Source organism: Canis lupus, chromosome 22 (genome assembly GCF_011100685.1).
Source record: "Canis lupus familiaris isolate Mischka breed German Shepherd chromosome 22, alternate assembly UU_Cfam_GSD_1.0, whole genome shotgun sequence".
In the NCBI taxonomy this organism is placed as follows: domain Eukaryota; kingdom Metazoa; phylum Chordata; class Mammalia; order Carnivora; family Canidae; genus Canis; species Canis lupus.
In genome coordinates this window covers 9,640,984-9,668,825 of record NC_049243.1, presented here as the reverse complement: position 1 = coordinate 9,668,825, position 27,842 = coordinate 9,640,984, and the positions used below count along the sequence as shown (strand labels likewise).

Sequence of the window (27,842 nt, the reverse complement as noted above, 5' to 3'; positions counted from 1 at the left end):
GGAGCGTCTTGCCTTTGGCTCAGGTCGTGACCCCGGGGTCCCGGGATCGAGTCCTGCGTGAGGCTCCCCTGCACGGGGCCTGCTTCTCCCCCTGCCTGCGTCTCTGCCTCTCTTAAATAAAACCTTAAAAAAAAAAAAAAAAAAAAAAAGGAAATCCCTCCAGGACAACTGTGAGTGCCGACTACGCCCCCCGCCAGGGAAGAGAGCAGGTAACTGCCAAGGAAGGAAGCGGAGGCGAGGAGGCGAGGATGCAGGCCGGTCGGGGAGCGGGCGGGGGCGGGGGCGGGGGCCCGGGGCCGGCACCCAGGGCACACCGCAACCGCGGCCCCAGAGGGCGGCGCGGGGAAGAGGCGGGTCCGCCCGAACCCCCGACCCCGAGGCGGCCGCGTTCCCCCGGGCAGAGCGGAGGAGGCCGCGGCTGGTTCTCTCACCTCTAAGGCCGCCCGGGGGTCCTCCTCCATCAGGGCGTCAGAGAAGCTCCGGGAGAACCTGCCAGGGAAGCAACGACACGCTCACTGACCCGGGGGCGGGGGGCGGGGGGGAGACACAAACAGCAAGGACGAGGAGAACACGCACTTGGGGGCCGTGGCAGGTCCTGCTGCAGCCGCCGCCATCCCTAAAAAAAAAAAAAAAAAAAAAAAAATCGCTGTTGCTGTGAGAGCCGCTACCACCGAGCTTAGGAGCTGCGCCGCCGCCGCCGCCGCCCAAGGGGGAAGCTTCTAGAGAAGCACCGACCGAGCTTCCGTCCCGAGGAGCCAACGAGCAGCCACGCAGCGCGTCGCAGGAGGGAGCGGAGACGGAAAGTGGGCGCAGGGCCCGCTGGGACGGTGGAGGACTCAGCCTCCGGGCCCGGGCCCGGTCATGTGACCAAGCGCTCTCAGTTACCGCCCCCCCTCCCCGCCCTGCGCAGCCATGGTTACGGAGGCGCCGGCTCTTCACGCCTGCCGGGCCTTCCCCGGACGCCTCTGCGCCCCGGAAGAGCCTTTCAGGGGCAGTAGCCCAAAAGCGCTTCTGCAGCGGACTGTTATTCCGCAGGGGCGCGTGGCGTTTGGGAGAGGTTGGACGTGTGTTAGTAACGGGGCGCATCTGGCTTCATTTTCATCACAGTTCACCATAGTTTTCATCATGGCTGCCGGAGGGGGTGGGGCGGGGCGTGACGTCATCCGCCCGTCCGCGTTCGTTTCCGGGGAGCGTAGTTCCGGCTTGCGCGTAGGTCCCGTGATCTCGGCGCTGGGAATCCAAACGGACGAGGACTGGCCGGAAGCCGTTCTGCGCTCGCAGATGCTGCCCTGAAGGAAGCGCTTTGGTTCCGGGGCGGGGGTGCTAGTCCATTTTCGCAGAACTCTCTGCAGTTGGCTGCCCGGGTTGAGGAGAGAGCTTGACGTTCTCCTCGTTCGAGGCACCGGGTGGGGGGACGCAGGGGACCGGAGCTTGTGTCAGTACCGGGGCGTGACCCTGGGGGCCCGGGTTCGAGTCCCGCGTCGGGCTCCCTGCATGGAGCCTGCTTCTCCCTCTGCCTGTGTCTCTGCCCCTCTCTCTGTGTCTCTCATGAATAAATAAATAAAATTCAAAAAAAGAAAAAATCTAAAGGGACTGGGCGTCAGGTTATGTGAATGTGCCCCCGCCCCGAGATGTAAACCTCTTGTTTTGAATGCTAAAGTCCAAGAAGGGAAGTGACCCAATGACCCAGCCTCAGCCTCTAAAGCTACGTTAGAATCAAGAGGATGGAGGAAAGGGAGAACAACTGGGACAGATGAGGATGTGTACGAGGAAAAAAAATACTGTCAGAAAAAAACGATCATGTGAGGGCAGGTGATGCCGTGACGTCACGAGCACCCGGTGTCCTAATAGGACTGAAGAATCCCTGGCCTCTAGCTTTGAAACCAGTATGATATGTTAAATGTGAATTAATGGAGTTGAATTTTTTTTTTTTTTTTTTTTTTTTAAGGAAAGAAGTAATCCGGGGCAGCCTGGGTGGCTCAGCGGTTTAGCGCCTGCCTTCATCCCAGGGCGTGACCCTGGAGACCCCGGATCGAGTCCCACGTCGGGCTCCTGCATGGAGCCTGCTTCTCCCTCCGCCTGTGTCTCTGCCTCTCTGTCTCCTCTCTGTGTATTCTCATGAATAAATAATAAAATATTAGAAAGAAAGAAAAGAAAGAAAGAAAGAAGAAAAAGAAAAGAAAGAAGAAAAGAAAAAAAAGAAAAAAGAAGAAAAGAAAAAAGAAAAGAAAAGAAAAGAAAAGAAAGAAAAGAGAAAGAGAAAGGGAAAGAGCCGAAGTTCAAGCTGCAAGCGCCCTGGAGAGGTCGGTGAAATGCCAGGTCACAAAGGGCAGGCCTGTGGTCTTGGCAGAGGTGCGGATGCGAGTCTCCTAAGGATGCTAACCTGCTCTAGAATTTGGGACTTGGAAAGCCAATAAAAGGCACATTTGCGTTTTACAGGTATCATCCTGTGTCTGTGCGGTGGATGCGTGACCAAGAGGGGAAAAAGAACAGGTGAGAGGAGATGACCGCCGTGTTAGGAGCCAGAGTGAGTCTCAGGTAGGTCTGTGATTGCGGGGATGAGCAGAAGTAGGTGAGGTGACGCGGGCTGCGCTTGCTGATCTTTATGTTCAGTGCTTTTTGCGCCCTGTTTAATAAGGCTTCACCTACTCCAAGGCCATGAAGATGCTCTGTGTGTTTTCTTCTGGATGCTTTATTAACTTAACTTCGACATCTAGGTCTATGATTTATCGCATTGATTTTGAGAGAAAGGTAGGAGCCTGGGATCAAGGTTTCATTCCTCCCCATATGGATATCCAGTTGACCCAGACCTGTTTATTAAAAAGACTGTCTCCATGCGATTCCCTTCTGTTGCCAAATCACAGGGCGGCGCAAAAAAAAAAAAAAAAAAAAAAGTGTCCTCTGGGACGCCTAGATGGCTCAGCAGTTGAGCACCTGCCTTCCGCCCAGGTCATGACCCTGAGGTCCCCAGATCGAGTCCCGCATCGGGCTCCCTGCATGGAGCCTGCTTCTCCCTCTGCCTGTGTCTCTGCCCCCCTCCTCTCTCTCTCTCTCTCTCTCTCTCTCATGAATAAATAAGTAAATCTTTTTTTTTTTTTAAAGGATTGTCATCTGTCATTTTCCCTATTCAATTCTTCGGGCACCTCTGTTGTAAAGTAAGTGACCGTATCTATATATATGATTTTATATATATATATATGATTTTATATATATATGATTTTTTATATATATGATTTTATATATATGATTATATATATGATTATATGATTTGATTTTATATATATGATTTTATATATATATATATATGATTATGCCTGTTTCCAGGATCTCATTCCTTTGATCTGTTTGTCTAACCTTGTACCAGTACCACCCTGGCATAATTAGAGTAGCTTTGTCCTAGAACTCTCCAAGGTTGCCTTGGCTATTCCAAGGCCTTTGTAATTTCCATTATTTTAGACGTCTTATGAAATTTATTTGCATTTATTGATAATTCTTTTTTTTTTTTTAGAATGAACTTGTCAACTCTAAACACACACACACACACACACACACACACACATACATACACGCTGCTGGAATTTTAATTGGACTTGCATTGGCCCTGTGGATCTGTTTGGGGAAAACTGACATCTTAATATTGAGTTCTCTAACCCATGAGTGTCGTTCATACACCCTCCATTTATTTAAGTGGTCTTTAATTTCCTTCAGCAGCGTTTTGTAAATTGCAGTGTAGAGGTCTCACATATCTTTCATTAGATTTGTACTTGAATATTTGGCTTTTTAATACTATTTTAAATGACAGTTAAAAAGCCTTATATTCTACTTCTTTGTTGCCAGTATATAGAAACAGTGTTGATTTTTACATATTGACCTCATATTCAGCCTTCTTATCAAGTTCTCTTATTATTTCTAATAGCTTGTAGTTTCTTTTAGAATCTCTATGATTATAATTTTGTCATTTTATAATAAAGATGGCTTAATGTCCTGTGCAATGATTATACCTTTTATTTCTTTTGGTCTTTCACTGGCTGGTATGTCTCATTTAGTGTTGACTAGAATAACGATAATGGGCTTCTTCTCTTGGCTGTAACATCAGAGGGGAGAGCATTCTATAGCAAATGCTTTTTCTGCCTTTATTGAAATGTTCGTATCTATTTTTTCTTAATATGTTTTTTTTAAGATTTTATTTATTTATTTATTCATGAAAGACTGAGAGACAGAGAGAGCCAGAAACAAAGGCAGAGGGAGAAGCAGGCTCCATGCACCGGGAGCCCAATGTGGGATTCGATCCCGGGTCTCCAGGATCGCGCCCTGGGCCAAAGGCAGGCGCCAAACCGCTGCGCCACCCAGGGATCCCTTTTTTTTCTTAATATGTTAAGTGAATTACTTTGGTTGATTTTCAAATGCTCTTTAAATGGCCAATATGCATATGAAAAGAAGTTCTACATCAATAGCTATATTAGGGACATTAAAATCATGCTTCAGTAGTAAACACTCACAAGAATTGTTTAAAAGGAATTCCAAGGGATGCCTGGGTGGCTCAGGGGTTGAGCGTCTGCCTTTGGCTCGGGGTGTGATCCTGGGATCCGGGATTGAGTCCCACATCAGGCTCCTGCAGGAAGTCTGCTTCCACCTCTGTGTGTGTGTGTGTGTGCCTCTCATGAATAAATAAATAAATAATCTTAAAAAAAGAAAAGAAAAGAAATTCCAATACCAAGCCTTGGTATTGGAATATGGAGCACCTATAATTTGTGTATATTGCTAGTGGGAGTATAAATTGGAATTACCTTAGAAAGCTTTAAGATATTTTTTTAAGTAATCTCTTCAGCCAACGTGGGGCTTGAACTCAACAACCCCAAGATCGAGAGTCTTATGCCTCACTGACTGAACCAGCCAGGCATCCCTAGAAAAATTTGTGACACTATCTACTGAAGCTAGTCCTGTGTATGCCCTATTACCCAATAATTCTATCACTGGGTGTATCCCCAAGAGAAAAGAGTACTTATGTTTGTGGACAAGAATATTGGTTACAAGGTTATTCACAGCAGGAAAAGCTGGAAATAAAGGTCCTTTGATAGGAGAAAAATACTACAGAGCAATGATTAAGAATGAACTACCTATACACACAACAATATGTATGAACTTCACATACATAATGTTAAGGAAGCTAGGCAGGGTACATCCTGATTGATTCCATTTATATGAAGATAACTATTGTGAGGGATCACCAGAAGGTAATCTAGCTGGGAAAAGCCATGAGGGAAACTTCTTGGATGCAGGAAATGTTATATTATCTTGATTTGGGTGGCAAGCACATCAATGTATTCAGATGTAGAATTTTATTGAGTTGTACACATAAGATTTGTGCCTTTCATGCTTCTGATAAATGGGGAGAAAGATTTAAAACAAAATCAACAGAATTTGAAATTTATGACATTTACAATAGCATCAAAAATACCAAATACTAAAAAATAAATCTGACAAGGGATGTCTAAAAAGTATACAATGAGAATTATAAAATATTGCTGAGAGAAATTAAAGAACACCTAAACAAATGGAGAGGCGTCTATGGAGACTCAGTATTGTTAAAATGTCAGTTCTTCCCAAATTGATCTATAGATTTAACATGATGCCAACCAAAATCCCAAAGGCTTTTTCTGTTTCAGAAGTTGACAAACCAATTCTGCCAATTCAAATGGAAATGTAAAGTTAGAATACTCAAGTCGACTTTGAAAAATAAAAAGGTAGAGAGCTAACACTACCTGATTTCAACACATCAACTTTGTGTATTGGCACAAGGACAGACAATAGAACAAAACAGTCCATAAATGGACAACTAATTTTCAGCAAAAGTCCAAAGGTAATTCAGCATAGATAGTTGAAAAGGATAGTCCTAAGATGCCTGGGTGGCTCAGTCTGTTAAGCATATGCTTTGGGCTCAGGTCATGATCCTAGAGTCGTAGGACAGAGCCCCAAGTCAGGCTCCCTGCTCAGTGGGGAGTCTGTTTCTCCTTTTATCTCTGCCCCTCCCTCCACTCATGCATGCACATTCACATGCTCTTTCTCAAATAAAATCTCTTAAAAACAATAAATTCAAAATGGATCATGGACTTAAATTTAAAACTTAAATATTTCTAGGGGTGCCTGGGTGGCTCAGTTGGTAGAGTTACGGTTTCTTTCTGCAGGTCAAGATCTCAGAGTTGTGAGATCTAGCCCCACATCACACTCTGTACTCAGTGGGGAGTCTGCTTCAGCTCTCTCCCTCTTCCTCTGCCTCTACCCCTACTTGCACATGTGCTCTCTCTCTCTCTCTCTAAAATAAATCTTAAAAAAACTTTAAAACTTCTAGAAGGAAGAAAATCTTAGTGACCTTGGATTAGGCAAAGATTTAAACATGACACCAAAAGCACATTCCTTAAGAGGAAATTGATAAATTAGACTTTACCAAAATTAAAAGATTTCTGCACTCTAAAAATATTTGTGAATCACATAGTTGATAAAGAGTTTGCATCCAGAAAAATAAAGAGTTCTCAAAACTCAGTAATAAGAAAACAGAATTTTTGACAGGCAAAAAATTTTAAAAATCATTTCATCAAAGAAGATACATGGATGTCACATAAAAACATCAAAAGATGCTCAAATCAGTGTCCTTAGATGTAAATTAAACCACAAAGAGATATGACAACACACCCATTAAAATGGCTAAAATGTTGGAGAGGATGTAGAACAACTGGAAAACCCATACTCTGCTGGTGGGAATGTAAAATGGTACAACTGTCATATAACCCAGCCAGACCACTCCTAGGTATTTATCCAAGAGATAAGAAAATACATGTCCATATAAAGATTTATACAGGCATATTCATAGCAGCTTTAATGGTAATAGCTGAAAACTAGGAACAACCCAAATGCCATCCACAGGTGAATGGATAAACAAACTGTAGTATATCCATGTGATGAAATACAAGTAATAAAAGGAATGATAAACTGGGGCCCCTGGGTGGTGCAATTGGTTGAGCGTCTGACTCTTGGTTTCCACTCAGGTCGTGATCTCAGGGTCATGAGATCCAGCCCCATGTCAGGCTCTGCGCTCAGTATGGAGTCTGCGTGAGATTCTCTCTCCTCCTACTCATGTCCTCTCTCTCAGATAAGTGAATACTTAAAAAAAAAAAAAAGGAATGATAAATTGATACACACCACAGCATGGATGAATCTCAAAATAATTACACTAAGTGAAAGCAGCCACACAAAAAATAGTATACACTCTATGATACCATTTACATAAAATCCTAGAAAATGCAAACTAATGTATAGTGATAGCAGATCTGTGGTCAGCTAAGGGGGTAGAATGAGCCAAGAAGAGCAAGAAGCAACAGCAAGAATGGAGTAGTCACAAAGAGGCAAAAGGTAAGTTTTAGGGTAACGTTCACCAAATGTGGGTAGTCACTACTTGATTATTGTGATGATTTCATGAGTTCAGACTCTTTAAACACAAGTTTATTGTATGTCGGTTACAGCTCTATAAAGCTATTTTTAAGGCAAGCTTGGCACCATAGATAAGATTTGGGAGTTATCAGCATACAGATGGTAGTTAGCAACATAAGAAAATGAATCTGAAAACTGGCAAAGAGAACATGTAGTTTAGTCACATATTTAATAAATATTTAATATCTACAGGGTGTAGCTATATTACACTAGGAACTGAGAGTACTAAAATGAGTACAAGTTTGGCTCTTAGTGTTGGAATCTCACCTCTCAGCCGGCAACTATTAGAGTGTCGTATGTGCCCAAGTGGGAGAAATTAAAAGGATCTAGGACAGCAGTGGGAAGCTTCCAAGAGCTTGAAGAAAGCTCTCGAGAGGAAGTAATGTCTGCACTGAGGTCCGAAGAGCAGATTGAAATTAGCCAACCAGAATGAGATAAACTGGGGGCACCTGGCTGACTCAGCCAGAAGAACATGTGCCTCTTGATCTCTGGATCATGAGTTTGAGCCCCACATCAAGTATAGAGATCACTTAAAATAAATACAATTAAAAAAAAAAAAAAAGAATGAGATGAACTGTGCAAAACAGAGAGACAGCAAATGCAGGGGTTTTGTTTTTCCTAAATCCCCTCCACCCACCCAACCACCAAATTGTATGAATTCAAGCTCCACAGAGTCTGGATTTTCCCTAACAGAAGACATAGGTCATTCTTTTGGGCAGCACAGAATCTAAGTCCCCTTTTATGTGGAATGTGGCAGGGAGGGGATTCCTTGAGTCCTCATTCCCACGGAGGCAGTCTCCTCTATAGAAGCTGAAAATGCCAAAGTAGTTGAGAAGCTGAACTTGCTTTCTCTCAACTTCTCTTGGAGTTCAAGTCCCTGCTGGACCCTTGACCTAGACTCTGCCCGTCACATAAATATTGGTAGCTAGTTGACACAATCAAGTAAGTACCTTGGCTAATTCTCTCTAGGTGCAGTAGCACTCCTATCAAGATCAAATTCCTAAGGCGGTAGAGACAGTAACACAAAGCTCAGTGTTCAGTGCTTGGCCACAGTAACTACAATTTCCCTGCTAGACTAGTTGTGCAGTTTGTTCCTAGCTATGTGACTCAGATTGACCCTGATTCTCTAGTCCTTTTGTCAATTCTATGAGCTATAGAATATTATTCTAGAAAAATTTCTTTTATGCTAAAACCCAGAACCCATCTCTGTTGCTAATGACAAAGAGCTAACTGACAGTTTGGTATTTGGAAGTGGAATGCTCCCAAACTGACCCTGGTATGCATCTAAGAGGCAGGATGGAAGGCAATGAGGACACAGCTCTTCTGGACGGGAATACAGTGATCCCAGGACAGGGCATCAAACTTAAACCATCAAGAAATGTATTCTAAAGCTGAGAAACCCTGGAAAAAAAAATCTTTTTCTGAGTACTCATGCTAGATGTGGCTGAGGACAAGAAATCAGGAAGCTACAGCTGATCTGAAAAAGAGGACTACACGTCATCCCATTCTGGTCATGAAACTGGATCAAGTAACTGGATGAGACTTTCGCTGATCTCTCTTTGGGAAAGAAATATGTTTTATGGAGGCACGAACACTTTCGAATGTGTAAAGGAGAAGGATGTGTATGGGTGACAGTAGACTGCATCATTCCTCGCTTAGTTTTTGCTATGGAGCCTCATTTTTTTTGGCTGTCCATCTCCCCAACACACGACTAAGTCATTTACGGTAAATCCTACTTCCTTGGCCAGGAATTGATTTAGGAGGGGGTCTGTGATCGACCTAGCCAATGAGGTCTTAAGCAACGGCTGCTCAGGGTGTTCTGGGAAAGGTCTTCTTTTTTTTTTTTTAAGATTTGTTTGTTGTTTGTTTGTTTATGATAGAGACAGAGAGAGAGAGAGAGAGGCAGAGACACAGGAGGAGGGAGAAGCAGGCTCCATGCCGGGAGCCCGACGTGGGACTCGATCCTGGGACTCCAGGATTGCGCCCTGGGCCAAAGGCAGGCGCTAAACCGCTGAGCCACCCAGGGATCCCCATGGGAAAGGTCTTCTTGCTGATAAACAGAAATATAGCAGGAACTACTGCAGGTGTCTTGCAACTGCAGCAGAAGCCATCCTGGAAATGAAACCAGATCCTCAGGATGGGAAAGCAAAGAGGGAAGAAATCTAGTTGCTCAACAATCACCCCTGAGTTCCTCAATTAACTGACCTGGAAACCTAACTCCAGACTTCTTCTTCTTTTTTTTTTTTTTATATAAAGGCAGGAGGAAAAGAGAAACAAGCTGGGCACAAAAGTGAAGGTAATAGAGAATTTAAAGAGTGGGTTATAAAAAGTTAAATACTGGGAAGGTCAAGGAAGATAAGGACAGAAATTTGGCCATATGGAAACTAATCAGTAGCTAGTGACCTTTGCAACAGTAATTTTCAGCGTAATAGTGAAGGCAAATGCAATACTAGAAAGGGTTAAAGAATTAAGGAAAAATGAGGAAAGCCATCAAGTTTTTATGTTAAGGACAGGGACAGTAACCTCACAGGGCCTTTCTTAACAAATACATGTCGAATCAGTAATTTGATTATATGGGCATAGTTCATGGTGCCCCAAAACAATTACAATAGTAACTACAAAGGTCCCTGATCACAGATCACCATAACAAATAAGATAATAATGGAAAAGTTTGAAATATTGTGAGAATTACCAAAATGTTACAAAGAGGGAAAGTGAGCAAATGCTGCTGGAAAAAAAATGGTGCCAATAGATTTGCTCCATGCAGGATTGCTACAAAAATCAGTAAAAAGTGCAATAACCTAGGAAGCACAATAAAGTGAAGCACAATAGCCTGGTAAGCACAAGGCCAGGTACCCAGTGAGCACTGTTCTCCTTCCTGTTCAGGAGTTTGATACAATGTCAGGGGGTACAGGGCTAGAGGGAGTTCTAGGGAAGGCAGAACTTTTCCATGACCCTCTTAGGGTCCTTAGCCAAACCTAAAAATCAAACTGACAAAGACAGATGTTTTAATGTTTTACATGACATGGGAGGCTTCAGATGGAAATGAAGACTCAAGGACATGCTTAAGCCTAAGTGTTTTTATACTAGGTTTGATAAAGAGTGCAAAGTTGTGAAAAATGACAGGAAAAAAGGGTATTTGAGGTTAAGGTAGTAAGCTGGGGGATATTTAGCAAGACCTATTCATTCAGATTCTTCCCTGCTTCCCTCTGATTTCAGAGATAAAAATGCTCCTTCTAAAATCATGTTTTAGAAGAGTATTAACTGACATGAGAAAATGCATAGTTTCCACTGGGTAGAGGGGTACTGCACTGAGATTTTTAGTTGTTTTTTTTTTTTCTATTTTTGCTTCCATATTTCCCAAGTTTAACAATTAATTGATCTAATTTCTAATTAGAAAACTTGTTTTTTTAAGGTATGTTGAGTATTATTGTTGAGAACATTTTATTGTATTCTAACCTTTGGAGCTAGGTGATCCATTATGTGCTCCCTGGAAGCCACTCTTTGGCACAGCAGCAACAAAAAATGAGAAAATGACAATTCTGCGATTTTTATCTGACCAATGGAGCTTGTGATACAAACAAGCAATGTTTTACAACACTATAAATACTAGCAACATTTTCTGTTTACTTGTTCTTTAGAGACAGTTCCTTGAAAACACATTGAGAATTTTTACATGATTTATTTAATAATAAACCAATTAAAGATACAAAAATGTTTAGAGGATTCCAAAATTTAAATTTTTGTTTAAATACAAATTCACTCTGTAATATGAAAACATATAACATTAGACCTCTAAACATGATTTTTTTTCATCTACAAAATTTCTCCTTTGCTGTACTAGAAAATTTGCAGAAAACAATTTTTATTGTGAAATTAAATGTACATTATTTACAGTTGAAAAAGTAATCTAAAAACTATTTCATTTCAGAGACTTAAGATATATATGTATATTATCTTTGTATGCAACCCCCCCACTCCCAATAAAAAATGATCCAAAATATAAAGCAATTATGCTTTTATAGCAACTGACTACTCAGCCAGATTAGCCCAAGGCTTGGTTGCTTTCTGGGCCCTTAAGAAAGAGCCTTGACTCTTTCAGAATGGCAGTATATCATTTAACACTCAGCAATGTAAGTTTATTAGTGGACCACAGTGCACAGTGGCCTAACGAGTTAATAACATATTTAGGAAACATTCAGATTCATAGCAGATCTTACAGATAACAGAAGAATGAGTTTTGTAGGGCCACTTATTTTTCTGCAATGTGTTAGCTGTATTTACATTAAAAAATAAGTGATAATGTTTTAGTTGATTTAACTTTAAAATTATAGGAGCTAGGAACCTCAAATTTTGAACCAGAAAGCAAAATGGAGAAATGGAGATCAAGTCTAATCCAATGCATCCTTTTTTTTTTTTTCTTTTTTTTTTTTTTGAGAGAACTGAGGCCCAAAAAGATCCAGTGGCTTTGCCCAAGGTTACACAACTAGTTAGGCAGAGAGCCACTCTTAGGCTGATGCTTTTGTACTATCCCGCTTCTGAAATAAGGTTCAGCCCTGTCACGAACATTTTCGAATTTTTCATGTTATTTTTTACACAGTCATAATTCCTTATAGAGTGCGACCAACTAAAGTCAATCTAAGTGAAATCATAATTTCATCAAAGTATAAAATAGATGTCTTGATTTCAAAGAGTCAAGACTTTAACTTACACAAGTGGAATGAAAATGATTCCTATATAAATTTCCTGATGCCTTATATTGAAGTACATTGTATTTACAAAAGAATCAGAAAAGCTAATACCATGTAAAATTAAAAAAGAAACTTGAAAAATGCTTATGATATAGGAACTGAAAAAAATTCTGAAAAGAATGTCTTCATAGTATAAAACGCCTATTCCTTCACAACTGAATTCTGAAACATTTGGAGAACAAAGAGAAGCACTTGGGTTCCCTCCCTCATCTAACAAAGCCAACATTAACTCTAAATTAATATTTTTAACCATTAACTACAAAATTAGGAATATTTGTAGAATTTCTCTTAGAATCATCAGATAGTTTGTAGACAACTGAAAAACGTTCAGTTAAAAAAACAATCATCCATAATTCCTTTGGTGCATTACTTAAAAGGAGTTGGGTTCCAGCAATTCATTTTGTTTCCTAGCTACCTGAGAGGAAAATCCATTGGAATTGGATACCACCATCACATAAGGCTGTGGCTGTGGCTCAGTTTTATCAACGTCTTCATTCAAATTATCTTCAGTTTCCTTTTTCTCTACTTCCTGTATAAGAGTTTTTGTTTCTTGAGCTTTGATAACTGAAGTGATTACAGTGCCAGGTGGGTGAGCCACAAGCTGTGAACTCCGAGGAGAAAAGGTCACCACGGGAGTAGTAGCACTGAAGGATGGAGACGAAGCCACAGTGACGGTGCCATTGCAAATGGACTGAACGTTGCTGGTAAGAACCTGCTGCACGTGCGCAGGGCTCAAGACAATCGAAGGAGGAGAGCCCGGTTTCTGTGACTGCAGCATGACGTTTTCTTTCAGTACTGTCATGGGCTGTGAGGACGGAATGGCTTGTAAAATAAATTTCTGTGATCCAGCACCTGAAGATGGATCTGTGCTGGCTATAACTGTTGTGATTGGCACTGTCTGGAGTGTTACTGTATGCAAATGCTGACTCCCAGGAGACACAACCACTGGAACTTGGGTTGGAGCCTGTATCGTCCTATTGAGATTATGAAATAAAAGACAGTCAGAACATTCTACATCATTTAAAAACTTTAACATTTGACAAGTCATCAAGATAGGAGTCAGATATTTGAAATGCTACTTCCCGAATCTTTGACAAAACATTTGGCAAAAACATCGTACCAGACCCTGTATTATATGGGACACCCAACACAGAACTCTCTAACTATAATACTATCTGATGGAAGGGGAAAAAAGTCTGTACAGAGTGCCACATTAATACAAATGAGGAAGCAATTTTGTTGGGGAAGGAGGAGGATATCAAAATGCTCGGCAAAGAAGTTTTATATGAGCTGCTTGTAAGAAAATTGGGAATTTTAAAACAAATATATTGGATTCTCTCTATTTTTAGTATTTGAGGCATAATGTCATCAACATGCTAGCCCACAATTGCCAAACTTCCTATGATAATTGCTTTCAACCTGTCTTCCTGTATATACAGGAAAAATGCTTAATTCACTAAAAAACACCTCAGTCTTAAATTTATATGTGACAGAATTATCAGAAGAAATTTGTTTTCCTCAGAAGAAATTTAGTAGTTCATAGTTCATATCATATTACATAAAATAAGTCACAGACATAATGAACTCATGAGGGTTCTTTGGGCTGGCAGAGAGCACAAAAAAGAAGGGCAAGCTTTGGCAAAAAAAAAAAAAAAAAAAGACACATTTTAGTTTTCTCAGCTTAAATAATCTTCACAAATTTTAGCCATAAAGCTAAAATTTAACATAAAATCCTTTAATGTAACCCAGTTTATGTAAAGTTGTTAATGCTTACTGAAGAGCTATATAAATGATATTATGAGCCAATCCAATTTTAAAAATTTGCTGCTGTGAACATTATAGTTTGGCCATTGTTAATATAAAACAAATGCAGTTGAAAAAAAGAATCTGGATCTCAACTGTGATTCCTCTGAATTCTGTAAAGCTATTCTACAAAAAACAGATGATTAACAGCTAGATTGGTCCCCATAATCCAAAGGCTAATCATTACACAGAGATTATAGGCAAATTTTGGTAAATTACAGGTATGTGGCTTGTCCCATACTTGAGAAGTGAAACTCTGGAGAAAACAGGCTAGGTGGAAATATGAAGAGAAAACGCAGTACAACGTAAGAGAATTTTGAAGCAAGTGGAAAGACACAGGATGACTACTACAGCCTACCCACTATGAGAAGATTCTGATTTTCAACATCAGATTCCAACAAAGTTGTCATTGTGAGGATCAGTCTAGAGTAGGATGTGAGCAGCTCTTCTGAAGGACAGAGCTAGAAGAGAGTGTGAGTCTAATGAAGATTTAATAGGTGGGCAGGGTATGACGAGAAATAAAGAACAGATATACTGATAATATATCCCATGACTAGAGTTCATGTACATGTATATAAAGATAAAACAGTACACATGGTATATAGTAGGTACACAGATTGTATCTAGAGATATGTATAGTCTTGCCTCCCGGTAAGTACTATTATCCCCATTTTACATATAAAAAATTAATGGACAAAGGGAGTGAACAGCTGGCATAAGGTGACCAGTTAGATACGAAAAAGAGGTCATCTGACTGCAAGGCCTCTGCGATTAACCGTTCCAATACACTGCCACTTCTTCAGTCATAAGTAACTTCAGTTAAAGATGAAGATTGTCTATTATATCCTTAAACTGTAGGCAATTTCACACTTTTTAAAAAAAGATTTTATTTATTTATTCATGAGAGACAGAGAGAGAGAGAGAGAGAGAGAGAGAGAGGGAGAGGCAGAGACACAGGCAGAGGGAGAAGCAGGCTCCATGCAGGGAGCCTGATATGGGACTTGATCCTGGGACTCCAGGATCACGCCCTGGGCCGAAGGCAGGTGCTAAACCACTGAGCCACCCAGGGATCCCCCCCGCCCACCCTTTTTTAAAGATTTTATTTAATTTAAATTTCACACCTTTAATACACAACCCTTTCTTTCTCTTTCTTCCCTCAGGTATGCCACAAGCAATAATATACTTGGACATTTTCCACATTGCTAATCAGAGCTACCACTAGATTTTCAATGCTTTTGTTCAAACTAGAAGAAGACATCTTTTTCTCAAAATACCTGCCATCTGTCAGAAAATATATATACTCATCTATAATAACCTACAATGTAAATATACTGGCTTATTTGAACAAATTCTAAAATAACCAATTTTTGGTAATAAAAAATTCACAGATTAAAGGTAAAATATTATGCAGCCTTTTAGCAAACACAGAAGATTTTTTTCTTAGTTAATGATTAAACAGTCAGTTGTATCTGGTGATGTTATATTATATAACAAAGGTTATATTATACTTAACTACTTTATAAAAATTTCCTAAGCTGCTTTAACCACTGGTACAATATTGGAGATTTAAAATACCTCAAACTTTCTGAGACTAAGAAAGATATGCGATATAACATTTAGATTTTACTGCATATCTGCTCAGATGTCAGGAATGTCATTTAATTGTTAGAATCACCTGTAGAGTTACATGTTACCTTTATTTTACAGATAAGGAAACAGAATAGTTAGTTATTCCGACTCAATGTCACATCTAATAATTGACAAGGTTGGAGGGCTGGAAAGTTATATACATTCTTCTTACTCCATGACTTTGTTTTTTTTTTTTTTTTTTTCCATGACTTTGTTTTTAAGATAACCTACACATTATACATTTTTAGAGGTTAATTTATTTAAAAGACCCTAAGACAACCTATTAGTACTTGAATAAATATTACAGAGAAAGAAGTTATGCTAGGTAGATATATAGACTTGCAAGTTTACCAAAGGACAATTTTAGGAAAATATTTGGCCAGAGGTTTGCTTTTATTGTAGTTGTTTGTTTAAATAACACGAAGCCAGAGTCAAAATCAAAATTTGTAAAAACTGAGCACATATACTATATATCAATTAAGAAAAGCATAATAGATTTCCACACAGATACATGCAATTATGTGCAATAAAAAGACATGAGCATAGGAAAAATTGAGAAAAAACAGGTTGCTACTTCACTGTAAATAACTGGTAATTCATGAGAGTTATGTGAATCAGCAGGCAGGGTGGCAAATCATTAAGCTCACTGCTTTGGACTAAACTGCTGGCATTAAAACACTGTCTCCACCACTTACTAGATGTGACCAGGCTCCTTGGCCTCTCCTTGCCTTGGTTTCCTCATCTGTAAAATAGGAATAATATTACCTATATCTCATTGATCAGTGAGGATATTAGACATTAATATATGGAAAGTGTATGAAATACAAAGAGTGCTTTGAAAGTGTCAGTTCCTGTTGTTACATTAATTTAAAAATCTATTTTTAAGATATAATTCTATATATATTCCATCTTTTCTTAGCTACCGAAAAAAAATCTTTAAATGGTCTTTGATTTTATTAATAAGTAGTTTAAAATTAGGAAAAATATAGCCAAAGTACTGTTATTTTTATTAGGAGTGATAATATGGTTGCTTAGGATAATTTCTCTATTATTAAGAGCTGTATGTTAAAATGTTTAGGAGTGAAATGCATTAATAATGTGAACTTACTTGACAAATAGCCAAACAGAAAAAAGGATATCAATATATATAGAGGGAAAACAAATACGGCAAAACACTATCAACTGTGAACCTAGAGGGGTGTAAATAGGTGTTCATTGTACCATTTTAATCTGTCAAAATTTTTAAATTTTCCATAATGAAAAGTTGGGGTAATTATAAAAAATACAAATGAAAAATAAATAAACTGCTAAGCAAGGAATTAATCTAATGAAAAATGATTCTAGTAATACATTAGTATTTCAGAGTAATATGTATAATTTGCTTGAAATTTACATAACACTTTTATAATGGAAAGGAACAACAGCAAAACTTGAGGAATTATATTCAGCAGCTGTCAGTCTTCAAAGAATATTTTTATTCATTAACTTTTGCCTTTCTACATCTAGTAATCTCAGGGAATAAAATGCAGTCTGTAAAAGGTTTTGCTTTAAAATAAGCAGGATTTGGGGGAGATACAAATAAAAGATACAAACAAAAGAATATTTTTTTAATCAAAGGAATGATTAAGAATGTGTGAATATAGAAACCCATAAATATAAAATTCTTCAACAAGGAAGTATGTTTTAACATTTGAAAAGTTAAATTTTGTTACTTCATTATATAACCAGTCCTCTTAGGAGAACTCATTACTCTGAGAGGAGATAAAGAATGAATATATACACTACTTCAAAGTAAGTTCTATAAATCCGAAGGGATGTTAATGTGCCAGACACTATGTTAAATGGTAGGAGAAGGACAATGAATAAAATGTGGCTCCTACAGATTTAAATATATAGGAGGAGATGAGCATTAAAGTCAACTGCAACACCTGGTTCATTTACCAGACTGAGTTGCACCCACGTGGTCAGCTTTAGCTAGAAGGCAAGCAAGGAATCATAAGCAGAGAGAGAGAGCTGGTAGCTGAAGCTCCAGAAATTTGACTGCACTCCATGTGCAACACAGAGCTAACAAAGCTGCAAGAAGGTTACAGACCAAAGCTATGACCAGGAGTCTTATATGGGTTGGACTGAAGAGAAAAAATTTGAGAGGCAGGAAGCAGGCAGGGAGTCGACAGAATAATCAGGGACCTTGGAAATGAAAATTCTGAAAAGTACACCAAAAGTCAGTTTGCAAATCATGGATGGGGGGTATATTAGAGTGTTTTAATATCTGGCACTATTAGTCAGAAATGACATTTAAATTAATACTGCATCCAATACAAACATCAGTATTTAATACCTTTCAGAGCTAGAGGTATGCAGGGTTTTTTACTGGGGAAGAAGGGGATTTGTTTTTGTCTTCAAGGTATAAAAACCAAACTGATTACAGACGCTAAAAAAAATAACTCAATCACTCCAAGAGGATCCTAGTGATTAGCAGTTGGCCATGCACTGTTCCTATCAACACAAATACACATAATGGTAAGATGATAAATAGCCTAGAAACCAACAGGAGGAATCACATCCAATTAGATACTCAGTCATCACACATAACCAATAGGACCTAGAGGAAAATGAATTATTAAAGGGCAAATAGAGATAAATAAGTACTCCTTTAATACAGTTAAAGATTTATCATTCCTGTCCAGTTAAAATGGGAAAAATGTAATCTTTATACTCCTTACAAGTTGATTTTCATGATGCCAAAAGTTTAAATGGACCATACAAGGAAGACTGGATCATTTAACTTTGTCTTGATTCTGGGTAACGTTCATTACTTCAAGATCAACTGAACAAAAACTCGGCATTTATATTCTGGAATATACAAATGTAAGACTGAAGTTAGCTAATAACAGTAATCAAACAATCATTTTATTGGATTTGGGAGGGCTCCTATATTTTATTATAATTCATATTCTGGAAACTCACAATAGTAGAAAAAGAAAAATAGAATACTGCAAACACTCATCTAATTTTCTGCCTTGCTTCCTTTTCTCCATTCTGTATCAGTGAGACCAGCCCCAACTTCTGCAGAAAACCAGTCTAAAGCTGATAAGGTTGCCTTGGTCAATTTGTTGTTTCCTATCTTTCCTAGGGCCATGAGGCAATTTGATTTGACTGCTAAAAAACTCTAAAAGCCTGAAAAAGTGGACCTGAGGTTCATGGCCTCCCTACCTATTTCAACTTTAGAACTGTTCCATGATAGGATCTTCCCAAAGAATAATGCTATTTCTTGGAACTCACTACAGAAGGCCATGATATGTCGATCCATGTACACTTTTCACAGTTCCTGACTTTGAAAAAAAGATCTGAAACCATTTTCTGGATTTTTTTTCTAATATGTGGATCCCTTCTTGTCTGGATCAATCCAATTATACAAGGGTATAGTGGGCTAGATTTAAACTGATAGAATAACATCAAGTAATGACAAGGTTTAAAAATAAGGAATTTCCCATACAATCAGAGGACTGATATAATATACACTGATGCTGAAAACAATCTGTTGAACAAGATTTCTAGCTTTAAGATCAATATAATTTTTATTTTCACTTCTGAATCCTGACCCATTTAACTTATGACAACTCTGGTCAGAAACATGACATAATGATATGCATCAATAACTTTAGTTATCTCACCTAATACTTTGAACAGAAGAATTTAATGTTTCATCCTGCATGCTATTGGTTACGGTTGCTTCTCCTTCTGGGACAGCTTGTACTGGCTGTACTACATGAATAGTCCGGAAGAGCTGGGTAGGATATGGAGACTGTGTAGGCTGCATTGTCCTCAGGACTTCTGATGGCTGTGCAACTTCCACAGGATCTTTGGGTTTTGTAGCTTTAGAATTCCCTGGTTTTAGAACTGTAGTGGCTCCTCCTTTTATCCCTGGACTTGAAGATACTCTTGATCTGCTTGCTTGGTTCCTACTTGAAGTGGTTGTTGAAGACAGTGATGGATCTGAAGACTCTATGCTGGAACCTGGGTCCTCATCATCTATATAAATAAGATCTTTTGGCATTTCCTTAAACTGATATACCAAGCGCTGACCTTCTACTTTTGCCAGAATACCCCTTTGGTAATAGTACCTATTCAAAGCAGATAATTTTATCAATAGTTTGTTCAATTAAACAAATTAAAATTATATTAAATTCTTAATCATAAACAAAAATTTTAAAGTTGGACACAAGCGGGAAAAGAAATTCAAAATTAAGGGCCAGTTATTTTATATAAGATAGTATAATTAGACACATTCTTTTTTAAATATATGTAAAACATGCATACTTATTCACAGATAAAGAAAAATCCTCACTAACAACTAAACCTAACACCAATTCTGATGAGGATTGGTAAAATATATGGATTATCCTAGTCATTCACTTTTCTTTGTCTCCCCTTCTTCCAACTTGTTGGAATAATCAAATCTACTACAAACTTCAAGAATTTATTTCCCTTCCATAGTTTATTATAATGTCCCACCAGTTTAAATTTGATTCAGTAAATCTGATTGAGTTTTCTATATAAAATTTAATATAAGTGATTCAAATTTTGTCACTGATTTTAATTCAATCAAGAATCTAGCAAGTGTGAGTTTTAAAAAAACCAAACACAACAGTAACTAAATAGTTCTGGTTTAAGAAGCTTATTACATTATCAGATGATTGCTACTTCTAGTAAATCTTTCTCAAATAGATGCATATCTTGAAGAATAGATTAACATGATCACAGAAAAACAAACTAAAAATGAGTTTAGGAATAAAATGATAACCTACCTAGATCAAAATGTTCACAATGTCTAATATTATTCTTGAAGCGTTTATTCCAACATAATACAGATTATACCTGAGATTTACATTTAAAAATGCACCCTCTTATTATCTATATTACCATTACTTGTTAATTTTGTGCTGATTTCAAGTTTAATGGCTCAAAACATATGAGCCCTGTAGTCAATTTATAATTCTTAATGACAGTTTACATTTTCTAATCCCTTTATAAGTAAAATATCTGTTGTTTCCATGAGGACTTTTAAAAGATTTTATTTATTTATGAGAGACAGAGAAAGAGGCAGAGACACAGGCAGAGGGAGAAGCAGGCTCCATGCAGGGAGCCCGATGTAGGGACTCCATCCTGAGACTCCAGGATCATGCCCTGGGCTGAAGGCAGGCGTTCAACTGCCGAGCCACCCTGGCGTCCTGAGGATTATTTTTGAAGAAAAACATTTTCCCAGATCAGAATAAGATTTCAATTTAAATATGTACTGATTTCTATAAGTAGTGTGGTTTTAGCACTTCAATTATAAAATTCACCATTTTTTAATCCTCTACCTTTTTAGAAATTATCTTCTTTTTAGTATATAGGAAACAATATTCTTAACAGAATGAATTACAAAAACTTTATGTACCTGAGAGCTCTTCCCATGGTCTCGTAATTCATGTCAGGTTTGTTTTTGTGCTTTCCCCACAACCTGGATACTGCTTTAGAATCTACCAGTTTAAAAATGCCTTTTTCTCGCTGGGTCCATTTGATATATTTAGGACAAGTAGCTTTGTCCTGGAGCAGTGCCAGCAAAAACTCCCAGAGATAAATTGTGTTTCCTGAAACAAAAGCAATTTAACTGACCAAAATTTCATTGGAAAGAGCAAAATTAAACACAATGAAAAGTCTTCTAAGTTCCCTCTCTAACTATACAAAAATAATACACAATTTAGCTAGCACTGGTGAAAATTTGTAGAGTCAAATATAGGTCTTTTTATTAGGCTTGTATAAGATGTCTGGACAGAGCAATCTTGGCAATTAGATCTGTGATGATTTAAGAAGAAAGCACTTTGAGATGACTTTTCCCCCACTTCTTTAAGATCCACTACATAAAGGAATCAGTGAAAAAGCATTGCACAAAACCTTTCAATAGCTGCTTTATTTCAGAGCCAGTGGATTGGCCCTAACAATTTTCTTCAAATTTGGGCAGCAGTTATGAAAATAATAGAACTCCAAAACAATGTAATAAGGTGTCTACGAACTGAAAAGCTAACTTGGCTGAATTCTTCCAGAAGACTCATTATTAAAGGATGGATTATTTTGACAGGTACATTAAAAAAAATCTCTTAAATGGATTTCTTGGGCTACATTATTACCAGTCTCCTTACAGAGAGTGCCAACTGTACCTTATAAGCAGGTGGCAGCCAGAAGATCCATTTCACTACATCAAGAAAACTGGTAGATTTTACATAACAATTTATAGAAATTTAAAGCAATCTAAATGTTCTTTGACCTTTAAGTATTATACGAAAATTACTGTACTTACCCTTACCATCTTTGTTTTTCTTCTTCACGGATATGTTTGGCGTAGTGGCTGGGGAATCTGGTCGTGGAGGTTTTGTTTTTCTCCCTGAAAACAGAACAGCTCTGCCTAAGTATTTGCCCTCAAAAGTGAGAGAATGGACAATTTAGCTGTTTATAAATACTATTTGGTCATTTATCCTAAATTTCAAATACCAAATACTTTATACATGGGTCATATGTATTGCTTTCCTAAAATGTTATTTACTCAAAAAAAAAAAGTTACTTAAAAGGAAAAGAACTTCGCTGAAAATTTATCATTAGTGTAGGTTAGTTCACAAACACTTTAATGTAGGAAATGATATACTGGCTCATTTATAAATATGAGGTTAGTTGAAAACACCTTGAGATAACCAAACTGACAGTGCTTTCTTAAAATGCGGAGGAATATTCTTGATGTTGGATTTGAGTTATGTTACTCAAGATTCACCATGTGAAGTTTATGTCATTTTGGAAAACTCCTTGGAATACCACCTCCTCCTTGCTCTACATATTCCCTCTTTCTGGGGTTTTGATCAAACACGTAGACTTTTTCATTCAATCCTTTTATCTCAAACTCTTTCATATTTTTATTCCATGTCAGGTCTATATTGGAGCTAATTCTCTTTTAAACTAGTGACTAATCAGCTGTTCAACTCAATTATAATGTATTCTATTTGGTTCCTTATCACATCAGTCTTCCAATATTAATTAGGATGTTAGTCCTTCATTTTAAAATCAGCTTTACTGAAGTATGACAGACATACAATGCACTTGATCTTAGCCAAAAGGCCGAGAAGTGATTGTGACATACAATGAAACTGCATATGTTTAAAATCTATAATTTGGTATCTTCAAAATAAGTATTGACCTGTGAAACCATCACTATGTCCAAAACAGTGAACATATTCTTCATCCCCAAAAGTACTTTGTACCCCTCTGTACTCCTTACACCTTTCCCACTCTGCCCAATCCAAAGGTAGCCAACTATTCACACATTTTCTGTCATTATAGGTCAGTTTGCAGTTCCCACAATTTTATATAAAGAGAAACATATATTTACACATCTATATGTAAGTCTGGCATCCTTCCTTTAGCATAATTATGTTGAGATTCATCCATTTTTATCAATAGCACATTCTATTTTATTGCTGAGTGGTATTTCATTGTATAGATATACCACAAAGTTGTTTATCCTATCAGCAGCTGATAGACATGTGAGTTGTTTCAAGTTTGGGACTACTGTAAATAAAACTACTAAGAACATTTATTTATGCCTATGTTTTTCTTTAAATGCATGGCTTCATCTCTCTTCTTTTGTTAAGATTTTATTTATTTGAGAGAGAGTGAGCAAGAGACAGAGACAGCAGAGCTGGGCGGGGGGCGGGGAGTTGGCGGGAAGAGCAGGAGGAGAGGTAGAAGCAGGCTCCCCACTGAGCAGGGAGACAGACCTGGGGCTGGATCCCAGGACTCCCAGATCATGACCTGAGCCAAAGGCAGACGTTTAACCGCCTAAGCCACCCATGCTCCCTTTATGGCTTCATCTCTTTTCAGTAAATAGTGAGTAGAAGAATGGCTGGGTCATGTTAAATATGCATTAAAGGTTTTAAGAAACTGCCAAACTATTTAAAAAAAAATAGGGGGCACCTGAGTGGCTTAGCTGGTTAGGTGTCTGCCTTTGGCTCAGGTCATGGTCACAGGGTCCTGGGATCAAGCCCCATATCGGGCTCCCTGCTCAGCAAGGAGTCTGCTTCTCCCTCACCCTATGCAACACACGCTCTCTTTCTCTCAAATAAACAAAATCTTAAAATAATATTTCGTCATGCAGTAAGGTGGGATCATCAAAGAAATATTTCTTCATGCAGTAAGGTGGGGTCATCTCATTTGTTTCCCGTTTCTCAGGGATCACCTGCCTTTGTTGACTAATGTTCTATTTCTTTAGCAGCACTGTTTCATACATTGCCTGTATTTTAACAGGAGGGTAAATCCAGGTTTGGGGGAGGGTTAAAATCTTTTTCCAGCATTATTGAGATATAACGACATATAACTGTGTAGGTTTAAGGTGTACACAATGTGATGATTTGATACTCTGTGTAGTAAAATGATTACCACAGTAGGGTTAGCTAACATACCATCACCTCACATAATAATTACTTGGTTTTTGGATGTGAACATTTAAGATCTATTCTTTTTTTTTTTTTTTAAGATTTTATTTATTTATTCATGAGACACACACACACACACACACACACACACACAGAGGGAGAGAGAGAGAGGCAGAGACACAGGCAGAGGGAGAAGCAGGCTCCATGCAGGGAGCCTGACGTGGGACTCGATTCCAGGTCTCCAGGATCATGCCCTGGGCTGAAGGCGGCGCTAAACCACGGAGCCACCCAGGCTGCCTTAGATCTATTCTTTTAGCAACTTTCAAGTATGTAATATGGTCTTGTTAACCAAAGTCAGCATGCTGTATGTTAGATCCCCAGAACTCACTCATTTTATAACTGGAAGTTTGTACCCTTTGATGGGACATTTCCCCATTTCTTCCACCAGCCAGCAACCACAATTTCTCACTCTGCCTTCTACAAGTGGCTATTTCAGATTCTACATAAAAGTGATAGCACACAGTATATTTGTCTTTCTCTTATTTCACTTAGCATAATGCCCCTCAAGGTCTCCCTATATTTTTCAATCCTGCAAAGAACATGAGAGTCCAGGTATCACTTTGATATCTCATTTTCATTTCTTTTTGAAATATATCCAAAAGTAAGACTGCTAGACCATAGGGTATTTGTAGATTTAACATTCTGAAGAAACTCCATACTGTTTTCCATAGTGACTGTACCAATTTACATTCCCACTAACAATGCACAAGGGTTTTTTTCTCCACATCCTTGCCAACACTTGTTATCGCTTGCTTTTTTGATGATCTCCATTGTGACAGGTATGAGGTGATAGCATATTGCGGTTTTGATTTGCATTTCCCTGACGATTAATGTTGAGGCTCTTTTCATGTACCTATTGGCCATCTGTAGGTCTTTAGAAAAATGTCTATTCACATTCTCCGTCCATTTTTTAATCTGATTGTCTTCTTTGCTATTGAGTTGTATGAGTTCCTTATATATTTTGGATATTAATTCTTCATATGGCTTACAAATATTTTTTCCTATTCTGTAGGTGGCTTTTTCATTATATATATATATATTTTTTTTTTTTGCTGTGCAGAAGCTTTTTAGTTTAATGTAGTCCCACTTACTAATTTTTGTTTTTGTTGTCATATCCCATAATCAATGCCAAATCAGGTTCTGTTATTCCATCTTGTCTCGGAGAGAAGTTCCACCTGGTATTTCCTAATACTCATTCTTTGACCTTGTTTTTCATTCTTTTGTCTTATTAGTTGTAGTCCTATTCACTCAAAGTTTCTATTTCCTAATTCTATTATCTAAAGTTCTTAGAGAACTAATCCTAGAATCTTCTATGTCTTCTGCTTCACATTCAGGGATTATCTTCCTTATGTATTCTGTAATACTGCAATGTGAGCTCGCCTTCAACAGGGCTTTATTTGAGGAAATTCTGTGCAGCCTGGGTTTAAATGTATGACTTGCCAGAGCAGTGTTATATAAGAGCCCAGAGTTATTGCCAGTCTGGGCCACTTTTTATGTTAATTACTTGGCTGGGAATTTCTAAGTCAGTGATAGTTTAAAATCTAATCATAAACCTAGGTTAAAGTAAGCCTATGAGTATAAATTCTCACAGAAAGAATTTCTCCTCTCAGAGCCCCACCTGAGAAATACAAACTTCCTTGACACCTATCCTGTGCCAATGGGTACAGAATTTTTCCCAGGAGGAGAGAGACTTTCAAGGATCCCAATGACATGCTGGGATCTCTAATACCTCTTCTTGCACTGGCCCAAAACGTAGGCATCTGCTTCTGTAGGGACAATCAAACTGACATACTCATCTAAGCCCTTCAGAGATGCTGCAGCCTCAGCTAACCCTTAGTGTTTTTATTTTCCTCTTCACTCTTGGCTCCTGGACTTTCTTACTTTCATGTGAAATCAGGTTACTAGGTGGCTAGTGATTAATCAACATATTAAACTCAAAATATTACACAAGCTGGAGGAGAATCAAAAGGCAATGAAGGGATCCCTAGGTGGTGCAGCGGTTTAGCGCCTGCCTTTGGCCCAGGGCGTGATCCTGGAGACCCGGGATCGAATCCCACATCGGGCTCCCTGCATGGAGCCTGCTTCTCCCTCTGCCTGTGTCTCTGCCTCTCTCTCTCTCTCTCTCTCTCTCTCTCTGTGTGACTATCATGAATAAATAAATAAAATCTTAAAAAAAAAAAAAAGGCAATGAAATGGAAAGAGTGTCAGACTTTAGTATGCAGATATGGTCCTAATGTGTGAAAAGTGACAAATTTCCTTTGAAATTTAAATCTAATTTACTTACCTGCTGATTTACAACTCATTATTTTTCCTACTGGTTCCTTATGTTGGAATCTATGCCCGTGGTTTTCAAACTATGTGGAAGGAAGCTAGAAGCTAACTGCCCTTGCTCCAGGCTCTTTCTGATTTTGAATAAAAGAGTTTAGATAAAAGACTGAAGTTTTAAAAAGTTGGAAAACCCCATTTCTGAGAGACACACCAAATAATCTAATTTTTTCACGAATCTAATATGAAGACATATACTTTTTAGTGTATGCTTTGTATCCTCATTTTTTCTTATGTAAGTTTTAATTGGTGTAGAAATATCCTTGAAGAAAAATTATATTTAGATTCCACATCAGAACTTGACTATTTGCTCTCAACAAATTAACCACCCACCTTTCTTTCTCTTAGGTTGTTCTGGTGATGATGCACCTGGTGAGTGTGCATATGTCTCCTGAACCTGCTGAGTCTCCATCACTTCAGGAATCCCATCTAATGTGACGGATACATGGGTGATTGGGGCAACAACAATGTCATCTTCAGATGAACTAAATATATTATTATCTAATGGAAATAAAATCAACTAATTATCAACTTTGTATTATAAATTAAAATAATTTCATCAGATAATTTCCTGTTTCTATAAAGATTAAAGTAGAAATAAAAATCTTAAAATCCAGTCCCTTTTTATTCCCTCTGTCCTAAATCAGGCACCCTAAGTCAGACGAGGCTCAACAGGACTAATTCAATGTCCTCCTTACTTGACTTCCTATTATCAATCCATCTTGTTTTTCTTCTCCATTCTTCTCTCATTGCTGCTAAAGTTATTCTCTGAAACCCAAGTCTGATTTGACCATATAATTCTTCTCTATAAAACTTTACACCCTGAAAATTATTAGAAAAATAAAATAGACTTTTTGCATAGTTTACGGGGGAAAAAATGATAACCACCCAACTCCACATCATGACATCTGAACTTTGCACAATCTAGATCAAAGCTACCTTTCCACTCGCATCTCCCACCTACCACAAAGCTTATACTTTACCTATACCAAAGCATTTTTATCTCAAACATTTCACTTTTTTACAGGTCTGTTTCCTTGGCTCAACCCATTCTCTCTCTTAAATGCCCACCTCTATCTCCTCTATTCACTAAAAGCTTATTTGTCTTTTATAGCCCAAGTTAAAACATTCCTTCCATAAAGCTGGTCTCTGATAATCTTAGCCAGAAAACTCTTTTCTTCCAGAACACTTTGCCATCTCTCCCATGGCCTTTGTTTTTGGCTTTTACAGTTATTTACATAAACAACTATCTTCAAAATTAATTTGTAAACTTGAGGAAAAAAAGTTATCTGTTCATTTGTATATCACATTACTGCATAATGCACTGCTA

At 38.3% G+C, this 27,842-nt stretch overlaps 2 protein-coding genes and 1 long non-coding RNA gene across 9 annotated transcripts in view; 1 reads left to right on the top strand and 2 right to left on the bottom strand.

Moving 5' to 3' along the window:
* Positions 1 to 832, bottom strand: part of SUGT1 (SGT1 homolog, MIS12 kinetochore complex assembly cochaperone) — a 41,409-nt gene extending 40,577 nt beyond the window's left edge. The window contains exons 1-3 of the mRNA XM_038569674.1: positions 736 to 832; positions 577 to 616; positions 432 to 489 (exon numbers count right to left, since the gene is read on the bottom strand). Of these exons, the coding sequence (XP_038425602.1) occupies positions 432 to 489; positions 577 to 614 (96 nt within the window). The 5' untranslated portion in view covers positions 615 to 616; positions 736 to 832. The remainder of the gene's footprint in view (positions 1 to 431; positions 490 to 576; positions 617 to 735) is intronic.
* On the top strand, positions 195 to 27,084 carry LOC102153326. 3 transcript variants are annotated; one of them, XR_005376296.1, is made up of 5 exons: positions 195 to 209; positions 2,440 to 2,538; positions 3,103 to 3,155; positions 15,200 to 15,361; positions 26,861 to 27,084. It is a non-coding gene; the product is annotated as an uncharacterized LOC102153326 (long non-coding RNA). The 3 variants fall into 3 exon arrangements; XR_005376295.1 differs by lacking the exon at positions 195 to 209 and adding an exon at positions 2,248 to 2,352 and having other exon boundaries at positions 26,861 to 27,083; XR_005376297.1 differs by lacking the exon at positions 195 to 209 and adding an exon at positions 2,272 to 2,303.
* ELF1 (E74 like ETS transcription factor 1) overlaps positions 11,148 to 27,842 on the bottom strand; it is a 106,295-nt gene continuing 89,600 nt past the window's right edge. For 3 of the 5 annotated variants that reach the window (XM_038569669.1, XM_038569667.1, XM_038569668.1), the window contains exons 5-9: positions 26,846 to 27,013; positions 22,009 to 22,092; positions 21,109 to 21,301; positions 19,343 to 19,792; positions 11,148 to 13,210 (exon numbers count right to left, since the gene is read on the bottom strand). In XM_038569669.1, the coding sequence (XP_038425597.1) occupies positions 12,607 to 13,210; positions 19,343 to 19,792; positions 21,109 to 21,301; positions 22,009 to 22,092; positions 26,846 to 27,013 (1,499 nt within the window). In that variant the 3' untranslated portion in view covers positions 11,148 to 12,606. The remainder of the gene's footprint in view (positions 13,211 to 19,342; positions 19,793 to 21,108; positions 21,302 to 22,008; positions 22,093 to 26,845; positions 27,014 to 27,842) is intronic. The other 2 variants (XM_038569670.1, XM_038569671.1) reach the window with 2 other exon arrangements.